The sequence below is a fragment of the Crinia signifera genome, chromosome 11, assembly GCF_055691185.1.
Source record: "Crinia signifera chromosome 11, ASM5569118v1, whole genome shotgun sequence".
NCBI lineage: Eukaryota > Metazoa > Chordata > Amphibia > Anura > Myobatrachidae > Crinia > Crinia signifera.
This window is the reverse complement of record NC_139227.1, coordinates 38,433,628-38,458,692: the sequence shown is the minus strand read 5'-3', so window position 1 is coordinate 38,458,692 and position 25,065 is coordinate 38,433,628. Positions and strand designations below refer to the sequence as shown.

The window sequence follows — 25,065 nt, the reverse complement described above, 5'->3', positions numbered from 1 at the left end:
GACATCACATAACTTCAGCACCTGCCCCCATTTCAGCAGATAGCGGCTATCTGAAAGTATATACTTACTTTTCAGACCGACAGTAGGAGAAATCATTCGATAGTGTGCGACCACCAGATGATTTTTCCTCCATGTCGCCGCAGGCGAGTGGATGTGTAAGCGTACACATCGCTTGCATGCTAGTGCTTGGATTCGAGGCATGCATTCGGTGTGGCTGTGTTTACCTACTTGCTAGGCAGCCCTTAATGTGGAATCCCACTGCTGTAATATGTGGTGGGGAGGGATCCGAAGAACCCTCTCCAATGATTATTCCAGTGAGTGTGGCTCATACAGAATGCCATTATTACAGGGAGGTGTGTTCCTTTATGGACATACTAGGCACTGTGTAAGTACATAGCTGCACCTGGCGAAACTGCCCATCTCTCACCCCTCTGGTATAGGTACTGCAGAGTGATGCAGTGACAGACAGCGACCAGAGGACCCCACTGTGCCCGGAGCAGTCAGGCTGCATGCACGCTGACACCAGCAGTCCGGCAGTCGCACTCCCCCCTGTGCAGGGCTCCGGGGGGCGGGGCCGGGTTCTCAGTCAGTGAGGACAGGCAGCAGTAGCACTGAGAGTGCTGCCCGGGACATGGCAGCGGCAGCAGCAGCAGCAGCAGCAGTAACGGCGGCAGCGGGGAGGTGAGAGGCCGGAGCCAGCACAGGACATGGTAAGGACAGCACCCGGGATGTTATATACTCTGCTACATGTGTCACACTCTCCTGCGTGTTACTGACATGTTACCTGCACCCAGTGTGTACATGTGTGTTACTGACATGCTGCCTGCACTTCGTGTGTTCATGTCTGTTACTAACATGCTGCCTGCACCCAGTGTGTTACTGACATGCTGCCTGCACCCAGTGTGTTACTGACATGCTGCCTACACCCAGTGTGTTACTGACATGATACCTGCACCCAGTGTGTTACTGACATGATACCTGCACCCAGTGTGTTACTGACATGATACCTGCACCCAGTGTGTTACTGACATGATACCTGCACCCAGTGTGTTACTGACCTGTTACCTGCACCCAGTGTGTACATGTGTGTTGCTGACATGCTGCCTGCACTTCGTGTGTACATGTCTGTTACTGACATGCTGCCTGCACCCAGTGTGTTACTGACATGCTGCCTGCACCCAGTGTGTTACTGACATGCTGCCTACACCCAGTGTGTTACTGACATGATACCTGCACCCAGTGTGTTACTGACCTGTTACCTGCACCCAGTGTGTACATGTGTGTTGCCGACATGCTGTCAGCACTCAGTGTGTACATGTGTGTTGCCAACATGCTGCCTGCACTGTGTGTACATGTATGTTACTGACATGCTGCCAGTACTCAGTGTGTACATGTGTGTTGCTGACATGCTGCCTGCACTGTGTGTACATGTGTGTTACCGACATGCTGCCAGCACTCAGTGTGTACATGTGTGTTAGCGGCATGCCGCCAGCACTCAGTGTGTACATGTGTGTTAGCGGCATGCTGCCTGCACTCAGTGTGTACATGTGTGTTAGCGACATGCTGCCAGCACTCAGTGTGTACATGTGTGTTACCGACATGCTGTCAGCACTCAGTGTGTACATGTGTGTTACCGACATGCTGTCAGCACTCAGTGTGTATATGTGTGTTGCCGACATGCTGCCTGCACTGTGTGTACATGTGTGTTACTGACATGCTGCCTGCACTGTGTGTACATGTGTGTTACTGACATGCTGCCAGCACTCAGTGTGTACATGTGTGTTACTGACATGCTGCCAGCCCTGTGTGTACATGTGTGTTACTGACATGCTGTCAGCACTCAGTGTGTACATGTGTGTTACCGACATGCTGTCAGCACTCAGTGTGTACATGTGTGTTACCGACATGCTGCCAGCACTCAGTGTGTACATGTGTCAGTGACATGCTGCCTGCTCCCAGTGTGTACATGTGTGTTACTGACCTGCTGCCTGCACCCAGTGTGTACATGTATGTTACTGGCCTGCTGCATGCTCCCAGTGTGTACATGTGTGTTATTGACATGCTGCCTGCAACCAGTGTATACATGTGTGTTACTGACATTCTGCCTGTATATGTGTTACTGGTATGCTGCCTGCACCCAGTATGTACATCCTGTATGAACACACAGAGGTTACATGCTTAGTGTGAGCACCTGCGATCTGTGCCTCGCCCGCCCCCTGCGCTCTGTGCCTTGCTCGCCCCCTGCGCTCTGTGCCTCGCCCTGCCCTCTGTGCCTCGCCCTGCCCTCTGTGCCTCGCCCTGCCCTCTGTGCCTCGCCCCCCCCCTGCGCTCTGTGCCTGGCTAGCCGCGCGTTCTGTGCCTGGCTAGCCGCGCGTTCTGTGCCTGGCTAGCCGCGCGTTCTGTGCCTGGCTAGCCGCGCGTTCTGTGCCTGGCTAGCTGCGCGCTCTGTGCCTGGCTAGCTGCGCGCTCTGTGCCTGGCTAGCTGCGCGCTCTGTGCCTGGCTAGCTGCGCGCTCTGTGCCTGGCTAGCTGCGCGCTCTGCGCCTCGCCGCCCCTGCCCTCTGTGCCTCGCCTGCCCCCTGGGCCTCACCCCCCCCCCTACACTCTGTGCCTCGCCCCCCCTGTGTCTCTGTGCCTCGGCCCCCCCACCTCCGCTCTGTATTCTCCATGCACCTCAGATCCCCCTGTCCCTCTTTTCTTCCAATTGTCCCTCTTATGTCCTTGCATTATTGGCTCTGGCTTGTGTTGTGTATTGTAGGAGTCATACTGTCTATTCTATATTGTGTACACTCTGCATCACCTTGTACATCACCTCTCTGCCAAGGTACCAGGGGCATCCCGGCACATCACCTGTCTGCCAAGGTACCAGAAGCACATTACCTTTCTTCCAGTTATTAGGTGCATGCCTGGCACATTATCTGTGCTAAGGTACCATGGGCATACTGGCATGCCACCTGCCGCTCTGGGTACTAGTAATATCCACCTCTATTAGTTGTCGGTGGCATACATGGTACATTATTGTTTGCTGCATGAATAAATACTTAAATTTGTAGTAGCCGGTTAGTCTGTATGTGACGGCCCCCTTCTTACAGCGTGGTGGTCTTACACCTCTCCTCATGCAGTTTTAGCATGACGTGCTTATAGTGTGCTAGGAGCAGACCAGTGTTATACCACAGTGGGAAAGACTTGAACTGGTGAAACCTTCAGAAAGCAAGACATTTATTTTGGGCAGCTGCCAACTTAGAATAAGCTGAAACTGGTGACCTGGGAGACTTCAGTCGTTCCCGTCCTGGATCTATGATCTCATATGTTTCTCTGCCCTGTGCGTGTTGCGTGCAAAGATCTCCTCCTGGCATAACAATTTGCATGGTTCACGGATGTGTCTGCAGCGTTGGGGGATCTAAAGGCTGTACCTTTTGTAGTGATCATATTACATTTATAGAATATTTAAGCACGTGTAATATAATTACGGAGCAAAAGTAAACAGTGGAAACCTCCGAAAGCTGGTTTCCCTCTTGTGCAACATCACAACCTGCTCTAAATACGGCATAATATGAAACAGGTGCTGCTTATTTACATTCCCAGCAGTATAAAAGTGCAGCTTCCCTTTGCTGGTCTGTCTGAGAGAGGGAAGAATGTGTTTGCATTGGTCTCTCTGTACAATTTGGTCAACAAGATAAATTATATGATTAGCATTCAATGTGCACCTGTCGTTTACCAGTGGTGGAGGCTGCCATTTTGTCTGCTTAGCTGCTTGTGGTGAATATTGGTTGGGCCTCGTGAATTTTTAGTCAGACCTCATGAATATTTAGTCGGGCCTCATGAATATTAGTCGGACCTCATGAATATTTAGCCGGGCCTCATGAATATTTGTCAGGCAGTTCTGCAGTTAATAGTCTGCATACTGGTTCAGCCCAGCATCTGTAGATAGTTTTCATTCTAGCACCCGCCATCTTTGAAAACCCATGCAGTTCCTGTTCCCTGCCTGAGGTGTCGCTGTCTGCTGTGGTGTTTCTAGCACAGGTCTGGCAGGGAAGAGGAACTGGATGGGTTTTCAAATATGGCGGGTGCTAGAATCAACACTAGATGACAGGTGAATTACCTCCAAGGGGATCATTTATACTAAGACAACACCTAGGGCCTTAATTCTGGTTGACTCGGTAAGCTGCAAAGCTCGCAGCTTACCGAGTCCCAACCATGCGAGGGGATGTGTCACGAAGACACATCCCCTCGCATGTCCCGCTGGTGGAGAAATCATTAGATGGTCGCCAACGATAAAATTATTTCTTCAGGCCACGCAAATATAAGTCAGTGGAGATTGATTTATATTTGCGGGCTTCCAGCCGAAGACGTCAGCCTCCCGCCCCAGGCACACCTCCTCCCGCCCGCAATCCCATGGGAATGGCCATGCTGGGCGTTACCATGGGCGACACCAGATTCCGCCACCCCAGGCCCGCATCGGTCCGTGCGAATGGATCGGCGACTATGTCTGTTCACCCAGGGACCCTGCACATGCGTATAATTCATTATGCGCATGCACAGATTAAAAAAAATGCTCCCCCGTGTGAACGAATCAACCAAAATGACCCCCCTAGTCATAGCCCTTGCTGAAATCTCTGGCTGGCAGTTCTTTGTAGAAAACCTGCTGACAATTGCATTTCAAGATGTCTGTCTTTATTGATTCGCCACTTCTGACTGAATCGGAAGAGCTCTCAGAATACGGCGGCATGTAGCAGATTAATAAAGTATTTTCATTGCCGGTATTAAAGGGATAACTTGGTACCTACCTGTGATATGATTAGTGACGCCACACAAAATGGCTTCCTCTTGAGTCAGGTGACCTAGACCACGGTAAATTAGTTTTTTTTTTGCAGATACCTGAATAGCACGTTCCTCACTGAGGCAGCTGGTCATTGACGGGTGAATAACCCCAGAGGTTACATTTGCTGTAAATAATCTCGGAATTGTCTTAGACGCTGTAATAGAACTCAGTGCCTTGGAACGTATTAAAAACAAGATATATAAATACACAAGCATATCCGGACAGTCTGGGCGGTTCCAGTCAGTAGTAGATCTAGCATCTACGGGTATATATTTATAGCTACGGTATATTTGTGAGTTCAGGCCTAAATATATATATGTAGCTATTTTAAAAACTACTTTTGACGTGAGGGCTGAGGTTGTAACTTGTCCGGACTTGCAAAAAGCTGGATGTTCAGAGCATCCAAACTGAGCATCCAAGCCAGGTAGAGGAAATATATAGTGATTCCCCCCCCCAGTCCTTGGGGAGGAGAAATAAGAATTCATTACAGCACAAGGTCTGACACCATGCCATGTTTACCGGATTTGCATCACCGTTCCTAGGTTTGCATAGGAGAAGGTATTCCTGAAATTAACCCCTCAGATAATTATACTCCAGTCACGTGACTGGCATAGAGTTACTGTCTTCTGCTTTTAGCAAAGCCAAGATACTTTCTGGAAATCTCAGTGTGTTAATTACGGAGCAACTCAATTCAACTTATCCATGCATAAATAAAGAAACCATGAAAACCTGGCATGTTAAGGGCGGTCGAGGACAAGGTTGATAATCTGGTCTTCCTGCAGCCAACAAAGTGCATTTTCCTTTTCTTATAAATATATAAAGATAATTTTAATGATGATGTGTACAGCCGCCTCCTCAGCACTTTGATGTAGTTAATAGGCTTGAAAGCTCATTATCTTCATAGGAAAGTTTGTACGTAGCACAGGTTTGCATTTCCTGAGACTGGGCGGATGCAGTTTGGACGCGTTGCCAAGGCAACACTCCAGTTGGGGTTTCGGCCTAGCGCAATTAAATTTCATTTGGAGAAACTCCTGCAGGTTTACAAAATAATTGGGAAGCAGAGCAAGATTTGGCAATGGATATAAGTACAATGAATTGTAATATTTCGGAACAAATTATTCCAATTTGGCACTAAAACGGGAAAGCCGAAGCAGAGTATTAAACGGCCCAAGTTTGGAAAATATGCGTCGTCCCCAAATTTGCCTTGAGTCGTTTTGTAAATGCATTATCGCAGTGATAATTATACAGTGTACAGGATGTGATGAGTGTCAACAAAGCTGTGTACTGTTGTGCGGCCTGTATGCAAGTTTGGGATTGGGTGGATTATTCATATTCGCACCCTGTGTCAGCATTTAATAATTCAGAGAGAAATTCCACATTTAACCACAAAGTTTTCCACGTCTTGCTGGCGACTTTGCAATTTCTGCGGCCTTTCAGCCGACTTGCAATTATAATCCCTTCTGCGGCCAGGCGTTAATGCTGCAAAATGTATTTACAAATCCAGAGTGCAACGACATACTGCACAGAAGCGGAATTCTAGTTGACGGAGAAACCGTTTTTTTTTTTCTCTGCGGAACGTTTGTGAGAATATTTTCTCACGTCTGTTTCCCAGGGGTCTCCTAATAGCACTTATTAATATTATCATGGATTCTGAAGGCAAAATTGCAGACAAAAAACACAATATCCTACCAGAATCGCTACACAATAAATCTTGCATTTCCAGTGTTTTATGTTACCGCAACAGTGTATGGAGGTGATATCGTAGTGCAGGAAGTATGCTGATCTGACTAAACCCCATTATTCATGTCTCCGCATCTGTCATTCAGAGAAAACATGGCGGATTTGCATAAGTCTGTTATTGAAATCCAGTCTGGTGTCTTTGCAGACAGGCGGCCTGGCAGTAAACCTGCAAATTGATGTGACATGTGTTGTATTATACACGGCAGTTGTTTGTTCAGTTGTGAACTAGTGTGTATATTGCAATGTTTGTGATTTACAGTTCTAGTCCTAGAACTCCGACAGAGCCTCCTTCAAAGTGCAGATTTGAAGATTTATGAGAAATCTGGGGCTTCATTCATGATAGAACCAGTGACATTTCAGAAGTCTCTGATTAAAGGGGGTGTTTAACGTAAGCACACAGCAGGCAGCTATGACTGGTCCTAAGTAATACCTGAGAAAGGGAGGGGTCCTAGATGTATGTTATAGGTATGGATTTCACCGCTAATTACCCCGGTGTGTGTCTCGCCATGTTTATTTCCCCATAAGGAACAGGAATTGGTTCCTCCAATGCTGGCCATACTCTAGGCATCTTCTCGGAGAAGAGAAGTCGTTCAGGAACCTCCCAGGTGGCAGGACCGCATACCATATATCGCATGTAGTCCTTTTGAATGCGATATATCAAATGCGATTGCAGCCTAGCCTACATGGCTTGGTTGCAGTCTGACAGATCTCTCCTACCGGCAGTACGACTTGCATTCTCCACTGTGATGCGCATCGCATCGGACCTGCTGTCAAATGCATGCACTTTGGGCGCTTTTTATCCGATTCATCGCCGCAACCACATAAAAAGTGACCAAATTGTATGTATATTGCCCTAGTGTATGGGCACCGTAACTGTTCTTATGACAATGTCTACCCACAAGTATATATGCGCTGGCATTTATGGTTTGCGTAAACATCGGGTCACTGTTTTTTTTTTTAATTGCTAAATTACAGGGCCTCCGGTACCGCTGACTCTCATCGGAACATGACCCCTAAGCCGAGTCCCGATGAAACTTTGTTTTCATTTTTTACAGTATAAACCAGACACATTTAGCATAGGAAATGATTTTATAATTGCATACAGAGCAGAGGCGGGACTGTGCCCGCAGTCTGTTATGGAAAATAGGGACAGTCTCTCGAAAAACGATGTATCCAAGAAAGGCAGGGCCGTCTGGATATCTGTGTTTCTACTTTGGGATGTTCTCCTGCTAATCCTCGCCAGTGGAAGCGAGGTGCGGCTAGCGGGGGCGAGAGGGCCCGTGTATGAGTGCTGTTTGGGTTCCCCAGTCCTCCGCGTGCTGTAACCTAGCCTTCAGATTTGGGACTGGGAAGAAGGGAAAATCTGTGTTCTCTAACATCCCATTGTCTGCCTCCCCTAGTTTTGATGGCTCTGCATTTCGTTCTGCCGGAGTGCTCCCAGCGTTAACCCTGCCATACCCGGTGCTCTGACCAATGACACTGCAGCTTTTGCAGCGCACAGACAAGAGCAGATAACTTTTAAAAAATCTGGATTGTCGTTACTATTATTATCACTAGTTGTTCATGGAAATTGCATATAACTATTCATTTTTATAGGCATTTTCGGTTTTAAACATTTATTTCATAGTATTTTGCCCCACACATGTTTTTGAAAGGGGATATCTAAATGAAAATCATTTTAATTTGGCTTTAGTAATCTTTCGCAATATATATACTGAGGGCTCAGACAGCTCTGTAATGTTTAACAGGCTTTTGTTGTGTTATCGGAGCTGTCTGTCACACACCTTGCCTCTGATAAGACGGCTTATTCTGCATCCTTGTCAGTGACATGATCTCTGGGAGAGACTTTCACTGATAACTGGCAGCGTGCACAAAGTAAACTTTTTACTTTTCCTTTGTGAACAAAAACTCTTCATTAACTTTCTGTACGTTGATGTAAAATTGACCAAACCTGTATGGCAGCTGTCATTAGTTAGTCATTAGGTTAGTTGGTCAGACATTGCTTGCCAGTAATCTGATTCCTTCATTCTTGGGTGTGCTGGTGAAGGAAGTCAGATGATGTACGTTTGTATGTGCTCTCTTCTGCCAGGGGGAGGGGGGGACAGTCTGTATTTCAAACCCTACTATCCACTATGGCAGCGGTGGGGAGCCTCCGGCCCGCGGGCCGTATACGGCCCCCGGAGCCGGTCTTTGTGGCTTGTCCACCCGCCCGATGGCTGTGCAGTGAGTCAAGTACAGGGGAAATCTCGCGAGAGCTACTGACCTCTCGCGAGATTTCCCCTGTATCAAATTCCCTGCACAGCCATCGGACCACACAGACCGGCGACTCATAAACTGCGGCAGCCGCCGGAGCGTGGTACGGCTGCCACAAGATGATTTTTAATTTCTTTTTCAATGGCCCACGAGTCATTATGCCTCAATTGAAACGGCCCTTGGACCCCAAAAGGTTCCCCACCCCTGCACTACGGCATGGTGGGAGAATATAATAGTGTGCCAAGCGCACGGATTTACCCTGGCTGAAGCATGGCGAGCGCAGCGGTACACTTTAGACAGTGTCTACAACTGTGTCAACATTTGTGACAAAAAAAATGTGAAGCTCATGTTGACCTTTTGACTGTCGACCTTCCGGCCATGTCGATCTATTTAAGGTGTTGACTTTACCTAATGTATGTCGACCTTCTCCTAGTCTCCAAATCATGGGTCTTCAAACTGTGGCCTTCAAACTGTGTTGTGAAACTACAAATCCCAGCATGCTTTGACACAGTTTTGCTATAAGGGAGTGTTAAAACTGTGGCAAGGCATGTTGGGATTTGTAGTTTCACAACATCTGGAGGGCCACAGTTTGAAGACCCATGCTCCAAACCTTCAAGTGTTCCCTGAAATCTCACCTATTTGGGAAGCTTACCAAATTCCGGAACCACCCGCATGGTACCATTCATAAGCCTTTCTTATCCAATCACATCCCCACTGTCCAGTCCAAGCATGTCCTCCCTTATTTTCTCTGTCACTTTCCCATCCTCCTGACCCCAGGCCAACATTGCTGGGTCACCATATTATTCAGCCCACCAAGACACTTTGCAATCATCTGGTGGTCCATTATACAGTAGATGACACCTATCCTTGTGTCTAAATGCCTATTTCCCTATAGAGTGTAAGCTTGCGAGCAGGGCCCTCCCACCTCTGTCACTGGCCCTTATTCAGATCTGATTGCAGTACAAATTTGTTCTCAAAATGGGCAAAACCATGTGCACTGCAGGTGGGGCAGATGTTACATGTATAGAGAGAGTTAGATTTGTGTACACTATTTTGTTTGTATGCAGGGTAAATACTGGCTGCATTATTTTTACACTGCAAGTTAGATTTCAGTTTCAACACACCCCATTCAAATTTAACTCGATCTGCACATGTTACATCTGCCCCACCTGCAGTGCACATGGTTTTGCCCATTTTGAGAACAAATTTGTACTGAGCTCAGATTTGAATAAGGGCCACTGTCTGCAACTGCCCAGTTTTGTTTTATCACTGTTGTTTCCAACTGTATGGAATTTGCTGAGCTACAGTGTATAAGAAAATGTTAATAATAATATTAGAGGATTGAGCTTGTGTTTCCGAACCACCCACCAAGCCATCTAGAAAAGAGCCAAAAATGTTTGGTTCCTTTCAGTTATTTAAGGATCGCTGAAAATGATTAATTTGTGAAGGAGGCAGCACTGTATAAAGATTCATAGAGAGGTTTGTGAACCGTATACCTACAGTTTTACATGAAGCCAGACCGAACTTTCTGAGTTTGTAGGGGCAGGTTCGTCCAACCAGGAAGATCCGCCAAGTCCTTGAAGCAGTTTCGGGACTTCTATACTATAACATTCATCTTGCGAACATCAGCAATCATTTAGGATCAGAATTTAGCTGAAACCCAGCAATATTTGTACTGACGGTCAATGAAGGACCCTAATTTATCTGCGAAGATGAGGGGGTTACTGGGACAGACTTGTAACATTCATCAAAGTTGTGGTGTAGAGTTTAGCAGAGGTCTATCAGAATACTTTCGGACAAGTTGAGGATGTTCGCTGATAATGTTAGGGCATTGCCGCAGTGAGTGATACTGGGGGGCCTTCCATCGACTGGTGCAAGTTAATGAAAGCCACCTGTCATTGTGGACTGAAGTCGTGTGGTGTAGAGATGATAAGTTTCGTGGGTGTGAGCTCGGGGAGAGTGCATGTTGATAAAAAGGGATTTGGGGGCCTAACTCAGTATGGCTCACTCTTTAGAGAGTTTGCAAATTATTGACCGTCTGTGCATGCGCACCATACACGTCGCACATGCGCAATGGGAAATAGTGACTGAAAATGTGCATGTACAGATGGAGCGCCTCTAGTCTTTAGGGGCTGACGGTGGATTCGCCTCGCGCCAGACTTCGGAAGGGTACGCGCACGTTTCCTTACAATGGAGCTCACCTCGCCGCCGGTCCCTGTGCCACGTTCCCCTACAACCGCAGTCCCGTCCCCCCCCCCCCAACCCTGCCCGTCTCCCTGAAGTGGAGACGGGCATGGTTCCCGTCCCCTGACGACGGGAAACTGGGACGCTCGCGGGTCCCAGTCAGATGTAGCGTCCGCTCGCCAGTGGGGCGTTCTGGCGGGTCCCGGCGCTACATCTGTATCCTAAACACGATGTGGCAAGCGGTCGTCTGACAGGAACCCGGCATTTGGAGGTAGACCCTAAATCCTGATTTTTTTATTATGATGGTGACATTATTCCGCATTTTTGCATTCAGTTTGCAGTGGAAATATGGAGGACATGAAGAACTGAGGGTGAGTTATCGGAGCTGGTGTTTCTGGAGCAGGAAATGACCTTCTCACTGAGGTAGAGAGTCCTGGGGGCTGTTGGGGTAATTCTAGAGAAGGCGCTCCCGAGATATGTTTAATGAGAGGGTTTGCAGATAAATTAAGGTCCCCAGCCAAAATAACTTGGCCTTTTACGAGCACTCAGAAGTGTGGGAGACAGCTGCTTCAGAAAGCCAACTTGACCTGAGTTGAAAAGTTGAAAAAGCATAGAACTGTCTGGGGCTTACACACGGGGCCATCTCACTAGATCGCTTAGAAAACGCCCCTACATCTCACCGTGTGCAAGTAATATCCAGCATGCTGGAAAAATCTACTTAATCGCTGATCAGGGCCAGTGTTCTCAGCGGAGAACACTGGCCCTGACAGATTGCTCAGCACACAGCAATGACACATCACTGTGTGCTGAGCGTTCTGAGCAATCTAGCAGCTTCTAGAAGGCTCAGCGGCATCTCTCTTAAGATTCTAACTTCTTAGTAAATTGGGTAGATGGGTGCAAAGCAAATGATCTGTATTAGCAACCTGGGAATATTAATGAAGAGTAACTTTAAATACACAGCTCTGGGGGAATCTATTTGAGGAAATCACTATCTATAAATAATTATCATTAGCGCTTTATTTTGTTTACGGACTGTAGGCAGCCACAAATAGAGTGCTGTGTGTGTGAGTTCCTGCAGTGAGCTGTATTCCCCCTGTGCCGGCCGCTCACCCTGTTCAATGTTCGGGGGAACCCTTGCTGTCAGGTGACGGCGAAGATTCCTCCAAACAGCGAGGCACGTGGCTAATGAAGGGCCGCAAGCCTCACTGTTTTAGCGGCTGCACGCGCCGTTTCCACATCTCTGTAAAAACCCAGCGCTGTGGAAACGGTGTGTGCAGAGGGGATCAGTACTGACCGTGCGAACTGTGACAGCGAGCAGTCAGCACAGCTCGCAAGAAGTATTGAATATACCCAATTGTGCAACCTGCTAATGATCAGCACTAAAGGGGGAATTAAGCACGATCATATTTTGCATTTTATTTTACGCAATTCCCCTACACCCCCCCCCCCCCCCAAAAAAAAATAAAAATAAAGATCCATTTACCCAGAAACACAAGCAGAAGATTCTACTTAGTTAGCGGACCTATGTGTTTCCACTGCCGCAATCTAAAAAACAGGCTTTTGGGGGGGGACACACTATTTTATTCTCCCACCACGCCCTAGTGGATGGTAGTGCATGTAATACCGCCTGTCGACACATGTTGTCTCAAAAAACAGTGAAAAACTCCATGTCGACCTAGACAATGTCGAACTAATGACCTTTCGACCTAGACACATGTCGACCTTTTCCCATGTCGACCCAATGGTGCCGACCATAAGGCTGTAGACCAAATGACCGCATCCCCTCCACTCTGATCACTGCTTCATGCACAGACCCCTGTGTCAGATTTCCCTGGGACTCCCCTGTATCATTACTAGTAGACCTCCATAGTGATGGCGGAATCTTGGGAATGGCGTTGTGAGGTGTTACCTGCGCCCCAACTTGCTAACTATGAAAGAAACATAAGTCTCAGTACTGTGCTGGTTGTCTGGGTGTGCTGGTAGTTGTAGTTCAGTGCTACAGTTACAGGGCCAGATTCTGTCCCACAGTCTGACCAAAGGGCCAGCTTCCTTTAGATGGTATTCTATATTCTAGTGCACAATGGAGAAATAACACTTTATGTAATGCGCAAGACAGACTACCCTACTGCAGCATGTATCCTATACCCAGGTGAGAGCCCGCAGGCTGAACCACTGCCTGGGATACCCATGATTCCTCCCTCTCTGGTGATGGCTGTCTGTCTGAGTATCCCGGACTGGGAAAGGGCTGTCAGTGACCGTATAGAGCAGGGCTGGGCAACACCGGCCCTCCAGATGTTAATGAACTACACATCCCAGCATACCTTGCATCAGTTTCAGCATGGCCACATAGCAAAACTAATGCAAAGCATCCTGGGATGTGTAGTTCATTAACATCTGGAGGGCCGGTGTTGCCCAGCCCTGGTATAGAGGATATGACTAGCATTTCATCTATTTTGGGCATGGCTGATATTTGCTCACTGAAGTATTTTAAAAGGGGGGAGGAGTGGCACGGATGGGAATCTGCTCTGACCCACAATCAGGGCTTTGTTCAGTGTCGGGACATAAGCCAGTATGTGGGTGCTGTTGAAATTGGGCTCATACTGGGAAGAAGTGCACAGTGGGCAGTGCCCCTGGGTCGGGGTCCTGGCTGACTTTATGGGAATATGCCCTTTCCAGATACTGTGTTTGCTACATTCATCATGTAATCTATTACCATACACTGACCCCTGACTGGTTACACTGCTGAAGAAGCGATCCAGCTGACCGCACATAGAGCCCGATTCAGTACTAATCGCTGCTGTGCAAATTCGCACAGCGAACGACCTATCGATACACTGCGCATGTGTAGGGCCCGTGGTACGCTTGTGCAATGCCCGCTAGAGAAAAGGACGTGTCAGGGAAAATGCAGGGATGACGGAAAAAAACGCAGGGAGTGTCCAAGTGTTTTAGGGGAGGGTGTGTGATGTCATCTCCAGGCCTAATACAGTATATACCTGTATCACCTCAGCTGCGAGTAAAGGGGCATACACAATGGGGTGGTTTCAGCTCCATTCCTAACTCTCTGATCTCTGACTAGATCACTTAGAAATTGAGCAGGGGTTGCTCTGTGTGTATGCCCCTTGTGGGCGATGGCGACTGGTGGGGTCCTGCAAAGATCGCAGCATTTGCCTATTAGCAAGCTGATGGTCACTTCACAGTAGATTCTGAGTTATGCTGTTTCCATAAGGGGGGAATTAATTTTTGGGTGCGCCCAATCTCCTGTATAAAATTGCGGGCAATATTCAATTGTTTGTGCGTGCAGATGACCGTTACTGTGTGCCCATTACATATAGCACATGTTGTGCTGCGCAAATGCACCAGGTTTAGAAATGTAAATCCTCCAAACCTGCACTGCCTGAAAACCGGGAATGGATTGATTTAGCAACATTGCTTTCAGGGTCAGACAAGAGGAGCTCCCCCCTGTCTGTGCTACCGAGTGACAAAACATTCCCACCCCAGATAACAGAATATCAGATTCTACCTCTCAATTTGTAGACGGTACTAGGTAAATGTTAGCTGCAACCTGATTGGTTACTGGGGGAAACTCTTCTTTTGAAGGTTTAGTCCATGGTCCCCAAGTCTCTGATTAGTGGGATTATATTGTCTCACAGTTTGTTTTTACAAGGATTAGTTTTGCACATATCACGTTGATGTGGAGATCCTGTGGTGAGAATGTGTCTCCAGCTCCGGTGTGTCCCAGAGATGGGAATAGAAACCTTCCTACAGTGGGTTAATGTGCCCAGGAAGCATTCTGCATTCCATATTCCAGCAATGCTCTGTGGTTTCTCTGCTTGTACAAGGCTGGGCCACGTTCTATCCACACAGCCTTCCCTGCCCCCTGGTGCAACCAGGCTTTCTATATGCAGCTAATGCTAATCAGAGATAGTGGATCAATCAGACAGATGGGCACCTGTGGTAGTAGTGATGCTTTATAGATCCGGGTTCCGGGTTCTGGTTCGTTAGATTAATGGGTGTTCAGGAAATCACTTGACTGGGGCCCCAAACCCTGGTCTTTTATCATTTATTCTCTAGATTGTAAGCTCCTTGGAGCAGGGCCCTCTTCCCTCCTGTTCTCACAACCCTATTCTCTCGCACCTCACATACAGCTCTCTTATACAGCGACTGTCTATACTGGCAACCCTTCTAACTTGTTCATCTCTTCCAAAGACAGCAGCTCCTCTGCTTCCCTACATCCCAGCTGTATTGTACTAATGTGTGCCCTATGTACGGTGCCACCCCTGGTAGTACACGGACACCTACTGTGCTGCTAATTGTAACCTGCGCTGTGTTGTAGTGTCTCAGTTACTGTAATGTTAAGTTGCGTGCACCCTGTATTTGCTAATGTGTGCCCTATGTACGGCGCTGCCCCTGGTAGTACACGGACACCTCCTCTGCTTCCCTACATCCCAGCTGTATTGTACTAATGTGTGCCCTATGTACGGTGCCACTCCTGGTAGTACACGGACACCTACTGTGCTGCTAATTGTAACCTGCGCTGTGTTGTAGTGTCTCAGTTACTGTAATGTTAAGTTGCGTGCACCCTGTATTTGCTAATGTGTGCCCTATGTACGGCGCTGCTCCTGGTAGTACACGGACACCTCCTCTGCTTCCCTACATCTCAGTTGTATTGTGTACTGAGAACTGTGCTGCTAGTTGTCACCTGCGCTCTGTTGTAGTATCTCAGTTACTGTAATGTTAGTTCTGTGCACCCTATATTGTTGTAATGTTTGCCCTCTGTGTCCTCTCTGCCTTGGTCTATTGGTAATCGTCAGCTGCAACCCCATCCCCTTCTGAATCAGGCCTCATGTTAGGACAGCGCCTCCATTTTCTGGTTAGTAAGCTCTGATTTCCCCTGCAGTATTTGGATTCTTTGCCTTTTTCTGGATTTTCGTCCTCATGGGAAACCAACTTTAAATGTCCGAGGGAAAACAAAACGAAATGCCAGTCGGGCCGGCGGACAATGGGCCGTTTCAGCAGAAATCTGCTTAGTAGAGAATATGTTTGGAATGACCTGAGACCATCTCCGGTCCGGTCACACGTTCCGCGCTCGGATTCCCTGGGGAATTAATCATGCAATAGGAGGCGAGTGCTCCTTATTTGTCGCGGCTCGATGGCAAGTCCCCAGGACAGAACCTTTTTTCATTGCCAGTCATTAACTGACGACTTGTTTATACTTGTGTCTGGAATTCGGTTACAACGCCAGGGTGACAAATGCCAGGTTTATTTTACTTTAACACCTGGAACCGAGTTCATTGCAGTAACTTGAAAGACGTTTTCATGGAGACTCTTCTGTTGACTTTTAACAGCCCGTTTAAGATATGACTTTAGGGTGTAATGCCGGGCACTTTGTGGCGATTCGGCTGAATAATGGGCCCAATTCAGAGCTGCTCGCTAGGCTGCGTATATTTGCTGCCAATCAATGTACACTTACACATCCGCTTGCAGGCGGCCACACGGATGGTCAAACACCATCCAATGATTTTTCCTCCCTTTGCTGATAAAAGTTAGTCTATACTTATTTTTATCCTGGAGAAGGCCCGAAATGGGGGTGGGCGCTGACATGTGAAATCAGCCGCCGCCCTGAGCATGCAGGGCATGACTGTGTTCTGACAGGCCCGCCCACCCCTTTTTTCACATGCACCATTGGCTGGGCTAGTGAATTCAGACCGCGGCCTGCAGGTCTGAATCGCCCCAATGCACATTGTATAAGTTTATTGGAGAAAGTGGCACCAAAGAGAGAGAGCGGAGATGTGTCTGATTTTCTGTCCCCTCATCTCCTGCTGATCACCCCAAAAGCTGACATGTGTACAGCGAGGCCCCAGACAGATGGCGGAGAGGGAGCCAACATCTCCTGGTGTCGGATGTTGGGGGTAGTGGTGCGATCTCCAATATCCGAGGCATGCTAAATATAAAATGCATTGTTTATTAACATTTACTTAGATCACCAGCATAATCCTGTTGCGCTTTGCAGTACATATGTAGCCCGGCATCTGTACATGCTGTGGTTATCTGGTCCTGTGTCCACGTCCAATGAAATTGGTGTTCGGGTCCGCCCTGCTTATTACGTCCATTCCCCATTCATAAAGGAGAATGTTCCTGCTTCTTGTTAAACAAAGACCAGTTTAATGGTCGTCCCGTTTAGCAGACATACGTTCTGCAGGAAGCCCCTTGTGTCATACTGTCAATTTATTGTGCCTGTTAAATGACTCCTTTGTTAATACTGACGCAGGAAATGTCAGCTTCCTACTTAACCCAGTAATTCCCACTGTGTAGGCCTCCGTGCTGGGTCTGTGGACCTATTCTCACCACTGTGGGATTTGGGCCAGACCATTCTCCCACTACTGAATGAGCAAAACCTGGACCCTGCACAGCTTACCGTAGTATCAATGGCAGAGGAGCACGTTGGTAAATTAGGAGTGTGGTGGAGCACGATACATTGTTATCATTGCCGATCAGTTTGGAATCCAAATCCATATTTGTTTATTGCCCTTGTTACTCTGTAGTGAGACCCCACATATTCTGCGTTGCCATATACACATTGGGTCTTAAAAGTATCTAGTGACTAAATGATTACTATCGGGGGAGGCTACAGAGGAGGCGCTGAAGCCCAGTTCAAAATTAAAATAGGGAAGCCACACCCACTGCCACCAACTGCCATTCTAAACTGACTCACTGGCAGTTGGTGTTTCTCCCCAATTTGAATTTTGAACTGTGCTGCAGCCCCCTCTCTGGAGCCACCACTGATTACTCTTATTGTGTATTTATATAGTGCAACTCATATTACGTTGTGGCATAGATATAATAATGAATCCCTAAAGGTGCCCACACACTAGAAAGATCTGCGATCGTAAGATGTGCGCATAAATTAGCCTTGAAATCTTTTGTCCGTCCTGGACAAAAGGTTACGGGCAAGCGCACATCTTTACCAAAGATTTTTCTTAAGATCCCGTGTGTGTTCCTATGGATCTTTTGTTAAATTTCGTGCAGCACGTAAGATCAGAAGTTTTAGCAAAAGATCCACGGGAGCGCGCATCGGACCGATATCGGCCGATTTTGACCGATTATTGGTATACATCGGATGATATATCGCCCGATTTATCTGAAATCGGCCAATCGTCAATAAAATCGTTCTAGTGTGTGGGCACCTTAAGTCTCTGCCCTAGAGGATCTATATGCCAAGGGACGAACCCATTAACAGCATTTCACTTTAAAATTTGGCCCATTCACAGCATGGTGGTTAGCATTGCTATCTTACAGCTATTAAGGTCATAAGTTCAGTTCCCGACCAAAGTGCTATCTGTGTGAAGTTTGTATGTTTTTCCTGTGTTTGTGTGAGTTTACTCCGGATTCCTTTTACACTTCAAAAACATATTGGTAGCATACACTCCCAACATCCGAAGGGCAGAAATTGGTACAAATTCGGGAAGGGGCATGGTCACTTGTAAAGTGAGTGTGGCCACACCCTCTTGCCTATAGTTTCAATGGATAATTGGAGACCCAGAAGCTTAGTACAAAGCCCATTTTGGCCGGCCGAAAAGGTACAATTGGAGGGTATGTGGTAGGTTAGTTGGCTTCTGGCAAGAAATGAACCCTGCATGCATGTGTGTGTCCATGGGATAGGGCTGTATGGGGGTAGTCAATTCTAGTGGATGTTCGGCTGCAGAGATATCGGCCAATTATGGTCTTGCAAATACTTGGGGTGCAATGTCCAGGTGGATGCGTTGTACTATTCTAGAAAGGCATGTGGTGTTAATGTCGGGAATTGAGTGACACCCCCCTCCCCCACACCCCCTGTCAATTGTAAGCGCCAGTGGTACTGGGACTAATGTAAGTGACTAAGCGTTCTCTGTAGCAAGCGCTGCAGAATCTCTGTGCACAGTACAAATACCTGCCCATAAAATAATCCCTGGCTCTTCTTGTCACTTTCATTTGTTTTATCACTAAGAAAATCATAAACAGCAGAAAGCGAGTCCTGATTTTCACGCTGTATTCACCTCTTCACACATGTGCCTTCAGTATTCATTATCTCCCCTTCCCTAATCATGGTGACTCTAAATGACGGTAATTAAAAAGGATTTAGTCACTTGAAAACCACTCCCCCCCCCCCCTTCCCCTTATTGTCTTAATTGTTTAAGTGAATGAGATGATGTGTGATGAGATTACATTGTGTGTCTCTGGCTGACTTGTGGCAGGAGCAGCTGAGCTGAAGCTTAACTCCTGTTCGTCCGTGTCTTGATGGCGACGCTATCTTCCTAGGTGTCCTGGCACAGGTATAACAAGGGTACGGGGGTGACCGTGTTCTTCGACAAAACTCAGACTTCACAGTTGCTCCCCCAGCACAATGGCAGACGGAGGGGACGGGATTATTTTGTGAACGACGGTTTCCTGTTAGAAATACGATGCACACTCCGGGGTAGAATTTGTCCATAGAAAAGGTCAAGGTTATTTCCCTAAGAGAGGGATAACTGCTTTTCGCCCTGAGCGGCTGTGCAGTCCTATGGGTATAGGGTGGTCTTTAAACGGAAATGTTTTTAGCAGCTGTTTGCTTTCTCCCCACCACAGGATTCCCAGTCGCTGGATAACTGCATTCAGAAGACCCTCTCCTCCCTCTACCATCCCTTCGAGTCCACTGCCGCCACGTTGCTGTGCCAAGTCTTGGATGTTGTGGAGAAGACCTACCGGGGAGACGGCCTCAGTTACCTCATCGACTTCCTCATCCCCGCCAAGCGAGTCTTGCAGGAGTTACAGCAGGAGGCATGCGTAAGTTCTCTGTGAAAGGGGGGATCATTTACTTACTGGGCAGTTTGTGATAATAGTCATCCCACTTGGAGAGTCATTCATTCATTCATTCATTCATTCATGCACCCTGCACCTTTCAAAATCTGTGCAGTTCTCCTTTCCTGCCGGGGATGTCACTCTCTGCTGTGGTGCTTTAGCACAGTTTGGTCTGTATCCCTCTGCAGAAATACAGATAAGTCTGTGCTGGAAGTAGGGCACCGCCAGGACAGTCGAGCCCCAGTAAAACAAAGGGGGCTTGGCCAATAGAGGGGCGTGGTTACAGGATGTCCGTGGTCACGCCCCTGTGTGGGGGGATATATTAGTTTGGCAGAACAGATGGGTAGATAGATGTTCCTTGAACAGTCAACTCAGATTTTTGCTTTTATAGAGATACTTATTATTGCCTTCTCTTTGCAGTTGCAGTACTGTGGGCTGCTGTTCCGTCATGCTGGATGGCCTCTCTGTATCCATGACAAGATTGTCCTACAGCTGGCGTCCATCAACTGGAGACTCCTGCAGCCTGGAGACTTCTACCTCCAGGTGGTGCCTTATCTGAGGAAGACTCCAAGGATCGTGCTAAAATGCCTTGCGGAGGACCTACATAACGTTGAGGAAGTGGTGCTCCCAGACTCCTCCTACACTTCCATCTTCACCTCGGAATGGTTGGAATTTATCAACTCCGAGCGAATTGGACCCTCGCTGGAGAACTGCCTCCTGACATCTGACGAGCAGCTCTTCAGGGTACACTGGGATATGATCGTTCATCCAGAGTTTGTAGAGAAAACCCCGTCAGTTGAGATCCCTGCGGAAGTTTGTGAGGCCACAGAGCTAGCGGCGCACAAAGGGATTGAGAAGTCAGAGGAACCTCACATAGGAGATTTGATGGTCCAACAAGAGGATGAAGAGGTTTGTGAATGTCCAACCGCCCTTCCTGGTCAGGATGCAGTGGTTAATCATTTGGATGTCCACACAGGTTTCTCCAGCGAGATGGAAGGGGAGTATGTTGAACTGCGTGATATCAAAGTGCCACGTTTTGGACCTCAGTTGGGATCCTTAACTCAGTCTATAGCCTTAAACTACAAAAGCCATCAGAAATCAACCCAAAGAACACAAACTGACCAGAGTATTTTAAGCAGCCGCAAATGCACAGAAATTCCGCCTTGCCTCCCTTTGTTGCCCTCTGAGAAGGTGATTATTATGGGGGCCAGTGTCACTCATTATGATACAAATAATGCTAAAAACCCAGAAACTATTAATCTGGTGGACGTTGAATTTGGGGGGCGCGAATCCCCGATATCAACCCACTCGTCGTTGCCTGTTGACAAAGGAACTAACGGTTTTAACCAAACGTTTAGTCTGGAAAACGAGGCCTTGCCCGAGGTGTCCCCAAAGGCATCGGACACTGATACAAAAGAGGAGGCCGATAATAGCGCACAGAGCTGTTTGCAGCCAAGTTCAGAGCCAGATAATTATAGCACATCATTAACCTTCCAGGAGGAAAACAGAAGCCACTTTAGTGATTGCACTGAGGATGCCTGGGGCATGACAGATGCTACGAAGGAACCTGTTCCAGAGCATTCCAGGACACCGGGCAGTGAGAGTGAAGTCATCGAGGCCTCGGAACCTTCTAAGCCAGGGCTTTTTGTGCCTAGCGAACACCAGATAGACCCTGGGGAGACTGACCAATCCGTACCTCTGTTACTAAACTCTCTGGAGACGGACTGCACTCCCCTGGAAAAGGCAGGTGATGTGATACCAGATGATATAAACTGTATAGGTCTAGAACCCCGCGATCTGCCTGCAGCTGAGGATTTGTCTCCGATTGTGGATATTAGAGGCCAAAGCGAGCGAGATGCGACAGATGCAGAACAAGGACTTCAGCTCTCTGCTAACATTTGTGGGGAGCAGCCTGGGGGAGCTGACCCTGAGATTAGTCATGGAGACGCAACTGAGCCCAGTGTGGAGACCGGAGAAACCGCTACACCGGATCCACCATGTTACTGGGGGGAAGGCGAGCGGTCACCAACCTGCCTGCAACACTCCAGCGTTCTGCTATCCGCACAGCTACCTCTAGAAACACTGCATGAGGTGACTGAGGAGGAGCAGGCGGCAAACACGGACTCTCTCTCTGATCGCACAGAAACCGCTGGTGAAGGGGAACCTGCGCCTTCCACAGGTAAACAGAGTGCATGCATCTCCTGCAGTATAACTACATGTTCTAATACAGAAATGTACATGGCATGGGAGCACAGTCGTATTATTGCTGTAGGGTCAGTATATTCCAGTGCTCTCTACAGTGAAAGCGCTTTGGTTAGTCTCATCGGGCCCGATTCAGACGTGCACGCTGTTCTGGGAGTGTTCGGAGCCTAGCGAGCAGGGACCGCCTCTCCACCGACTTCCCATCCCCAGCCCCTGTATGCGGCTACAGCTGTGTGCACGCCAAACAGGGGGAAACTCTCACCATCAAATTATTTTATCCTTGCTTGCAAGTGCTGAATAAGTCTAGATACAGTATTACTCTATAATATCAATCACCGGAGTTCCGTATAAAGAACCCATGTGATATAATTGTGCATTGCCCATGGAGAAACTACTATCTCCACCCCATAAGTTCAGTATAATACCTTGTCCAGCACATTTTCCATGCCGGCGCACACACAAGTGCAACATGGACCCAGGCTCATACATGAGCCTGAATGCACCTCCTCCTCAGGTCTCACCCTTATTGCCTTCTGAAACAGCCCAAGATATACTGTATAGTCACAATGATAGACTCACCCCCTATGCAATGATGTTGTTATCCCCTCCATGTGTTTCCTGACTTCTCCTGTGCATGCGCTCACTTCCTGTCCGGTGCCAGATTCCGGTCCGAGTATTGTGTTCTTCAGGGACTCTCCCAATCGAGGGGTCAGCAGCTGGGGCCAGTGTGTGTCACACCGTGATGTCATGCGATAGCTAGCCCTTTATAGCATATTATTCATTGTGTTCCTGGGGTATATGTATCAGAACTTGGAGAGAGATAAAGTACCAGCCAATCCGTTCCTAACTGTGCCTGTGGGGTCTATGTACTAAGCCTTGAATAAAGAGATTAAATTGACAGATAAAGTACCAACGAACCAGTTACTGTAAAGTGTAGTGTTCCCTGTATTGTTCTAATGTGTGCTCTATGTACGGTGCTGCCAACCACTTGTAGCGCCTTATAAGGAAAACTTAATAATAATAACCAGCTCCTACTGCAAAGCCCCATACACACTAGGCAATATGCTCCACCACCGATATCGTTAACAATATCGGCGGTAGCCCCAGGCAGACGATATAGCGTGACATCTCCCAAGGCTCCATCTGTATGGGGGACCTTAAGTGTATATAGACCCCTGTATTTGCATTGATACAGTATGCCCCATATGGATTGAGTGGCGCTCAATATGGATTGAGTGACAGCTGTGATCTTCTCCTGGTGAGGGAGACAGAGGATAGTCATTCCCTAACTGCTAATAGATGAAGTGATAGTTTTCCTTATGAGGTAGTTCCCACGTCATGCCTGAGCATTGTTATATTGCTTGGATTTACCCCAGTGATAGGACAAACGCTGAATTAAAATAGCAAAAATAACTGTGTTACTGGCAGCGCCTCAGCTTCATTTATTTTGTTTTACGGTGGCAACTGTGTTAGAACGTCCAAGGCAGGTTGTGCAGGTACTTGTAGTTCAACTACAGCTGATGAGACAGTTTGTCCCAGCCAGCTTCCAGTGAATCGGCGCTACGCCTTGTTCTGTTGCTCCGGTATAATCACTGCGACAGGCTTTGGCTACCTGCGCTTCCTCAGCTGCTGTAGAGCTGTCCATCTGAGAAGTACCAGCTGGACAGTCTCATGTTCCCCAGGCCTGTACGACTGCACTTAGGGCTCTGTTATAAGCGCACCTCCATCTGTTTTTAAGATCACAGTTCTTCCACTTGCACGGGAGCCAGCACCCGCGTCAGTTACAGCTAATGGGGCCTGAGCCGCCTGTGATCTGAGTACGGTGGAAATTCCACACTTCTGCCTTTTAACCTGTGCTGCTTGCTATCCTGTCCAGTCATCGGGTATGGAACATTCATGGGGATCTTTCAGCAGCCTTGTCAGGGGGTATAGTGGTAGGGGCCTGCTTTTATTGTTGGCTAAAGAGCTCTCCAGCTGTGTGTGATCCTGCCCTGCCCCATATCAGTGGGACAAGTCATTTGGAGCTGGGATGTGTCAGGAGCCAACGGCTTAACTATCCGTGACCTGGAACCAGCGTCACATTCCCCCTGCTGGCTGTAATCACCTCTGTCCTTCCCATACGTTCCGTTTCCTGTGCGCTCCGGAGATGTGGGCAGATTATGTAGGAGGGAAGAATTCTATTTATGTTACATGGAAGATATGAGATGCGTCGCCAGGTCAGCCGGCGGTGGCATTTAATGTGTCACCTAGTGGGTGAGGCCGCACCCAAATGCCGGATTCCTGGTGTGTGTGTCAGTCCATGTGCCGACGTAGATAGCTTTTGTTCTTCTGCATTCATAAAGTCTGATGAGTTTATTGTAAAAAGGAAAAGGAACTCTTTGTTAATGTCTACAATCCTAATCCTCCATGTGTATTATATGGGCGTCACAGGGAAGACGAGATGCACTGAGGGCAAAGGGGTTATCCATTATGGGGGGCTGGGGGGAGTGATCTCCGTATAATGTTCTTGTGCTATCGCATAGCCCGGGTGCATTCCAGTGGTGATTGGCAGAGAGATGGCACATAGGGGCTCATTCTCTATCGCCCACTGCTTTGGCGTTGTTGCATCTGTGACTGTTAGTATTGCCCTTTCCCTGGTAGACCGCTGTGCATTTGACCGTGCAAGGGCTCCGATACCTAATTTGTACGTTGGTAGTTGAGACGATTGGAGACGCCATCAGGATTCGCACCGGCCCCATGCTAGGGGGACCGTCTCCATCAGAGTACGTGATTAATCACCTGCCACTCTCCTGGGACACACCTCCACACTCCCATAACCCACATTCAGGCGGTATGTCGTCATGCACCTGTTTAGCACCTCCCAGGAACACCAAATCCAGAGGCACGGCCGAAACCCCATGGATGCATTCTGCAGCTTTGATCTACAATAAAATCAGCCCCATATACTGGAATGTGCACTTCTCTCCATATCTGTCTTAGTACATAGACCGCTGTATGGTAATCTTCCTACTAGAAGGCATTGTCTGCGCTGCGAGGTTTTATTTACTTTCC

At 47.9% G+C, this 25,065-nt stretch overlaps 1 protein-coding gene across 2 annotated transcripts in view; it reads left to right on the top strand.

The window, feature by feature from the left end:
* The first annotated feature begins 411 nt into the window (after window positions 1-411).
* Window positions 412-25,065, top strand: part of PLEKHG4 (pleckstrin homology and RhoGEF domain containing G4) — a 64,474-nt gene continuing 39,820 nt past the window's right edge. The window contains exons 1-3 of one of the 2 annotated variants that reach the window (XM_083164881.1): window positions 412-710; window positions 19,600-19,797; window positions 20,233-21,991. In XM_083164881.1, the coding sequence (XP_083021007.1) occupies window positions 708-710; window positions 19,600-19,797; window positions 20,233-21,991 (1,960 nt within the window). In that variant the 5' untranslated portion in view covers window positions 412-707. The remainder of the gene's footprint in view (window positions 711-19,599; window positions 19,798-20,232; window positions 21,992-25,065) is intronic. The other variant, XM_083164880.1, reaches the window with a different exon arrangement.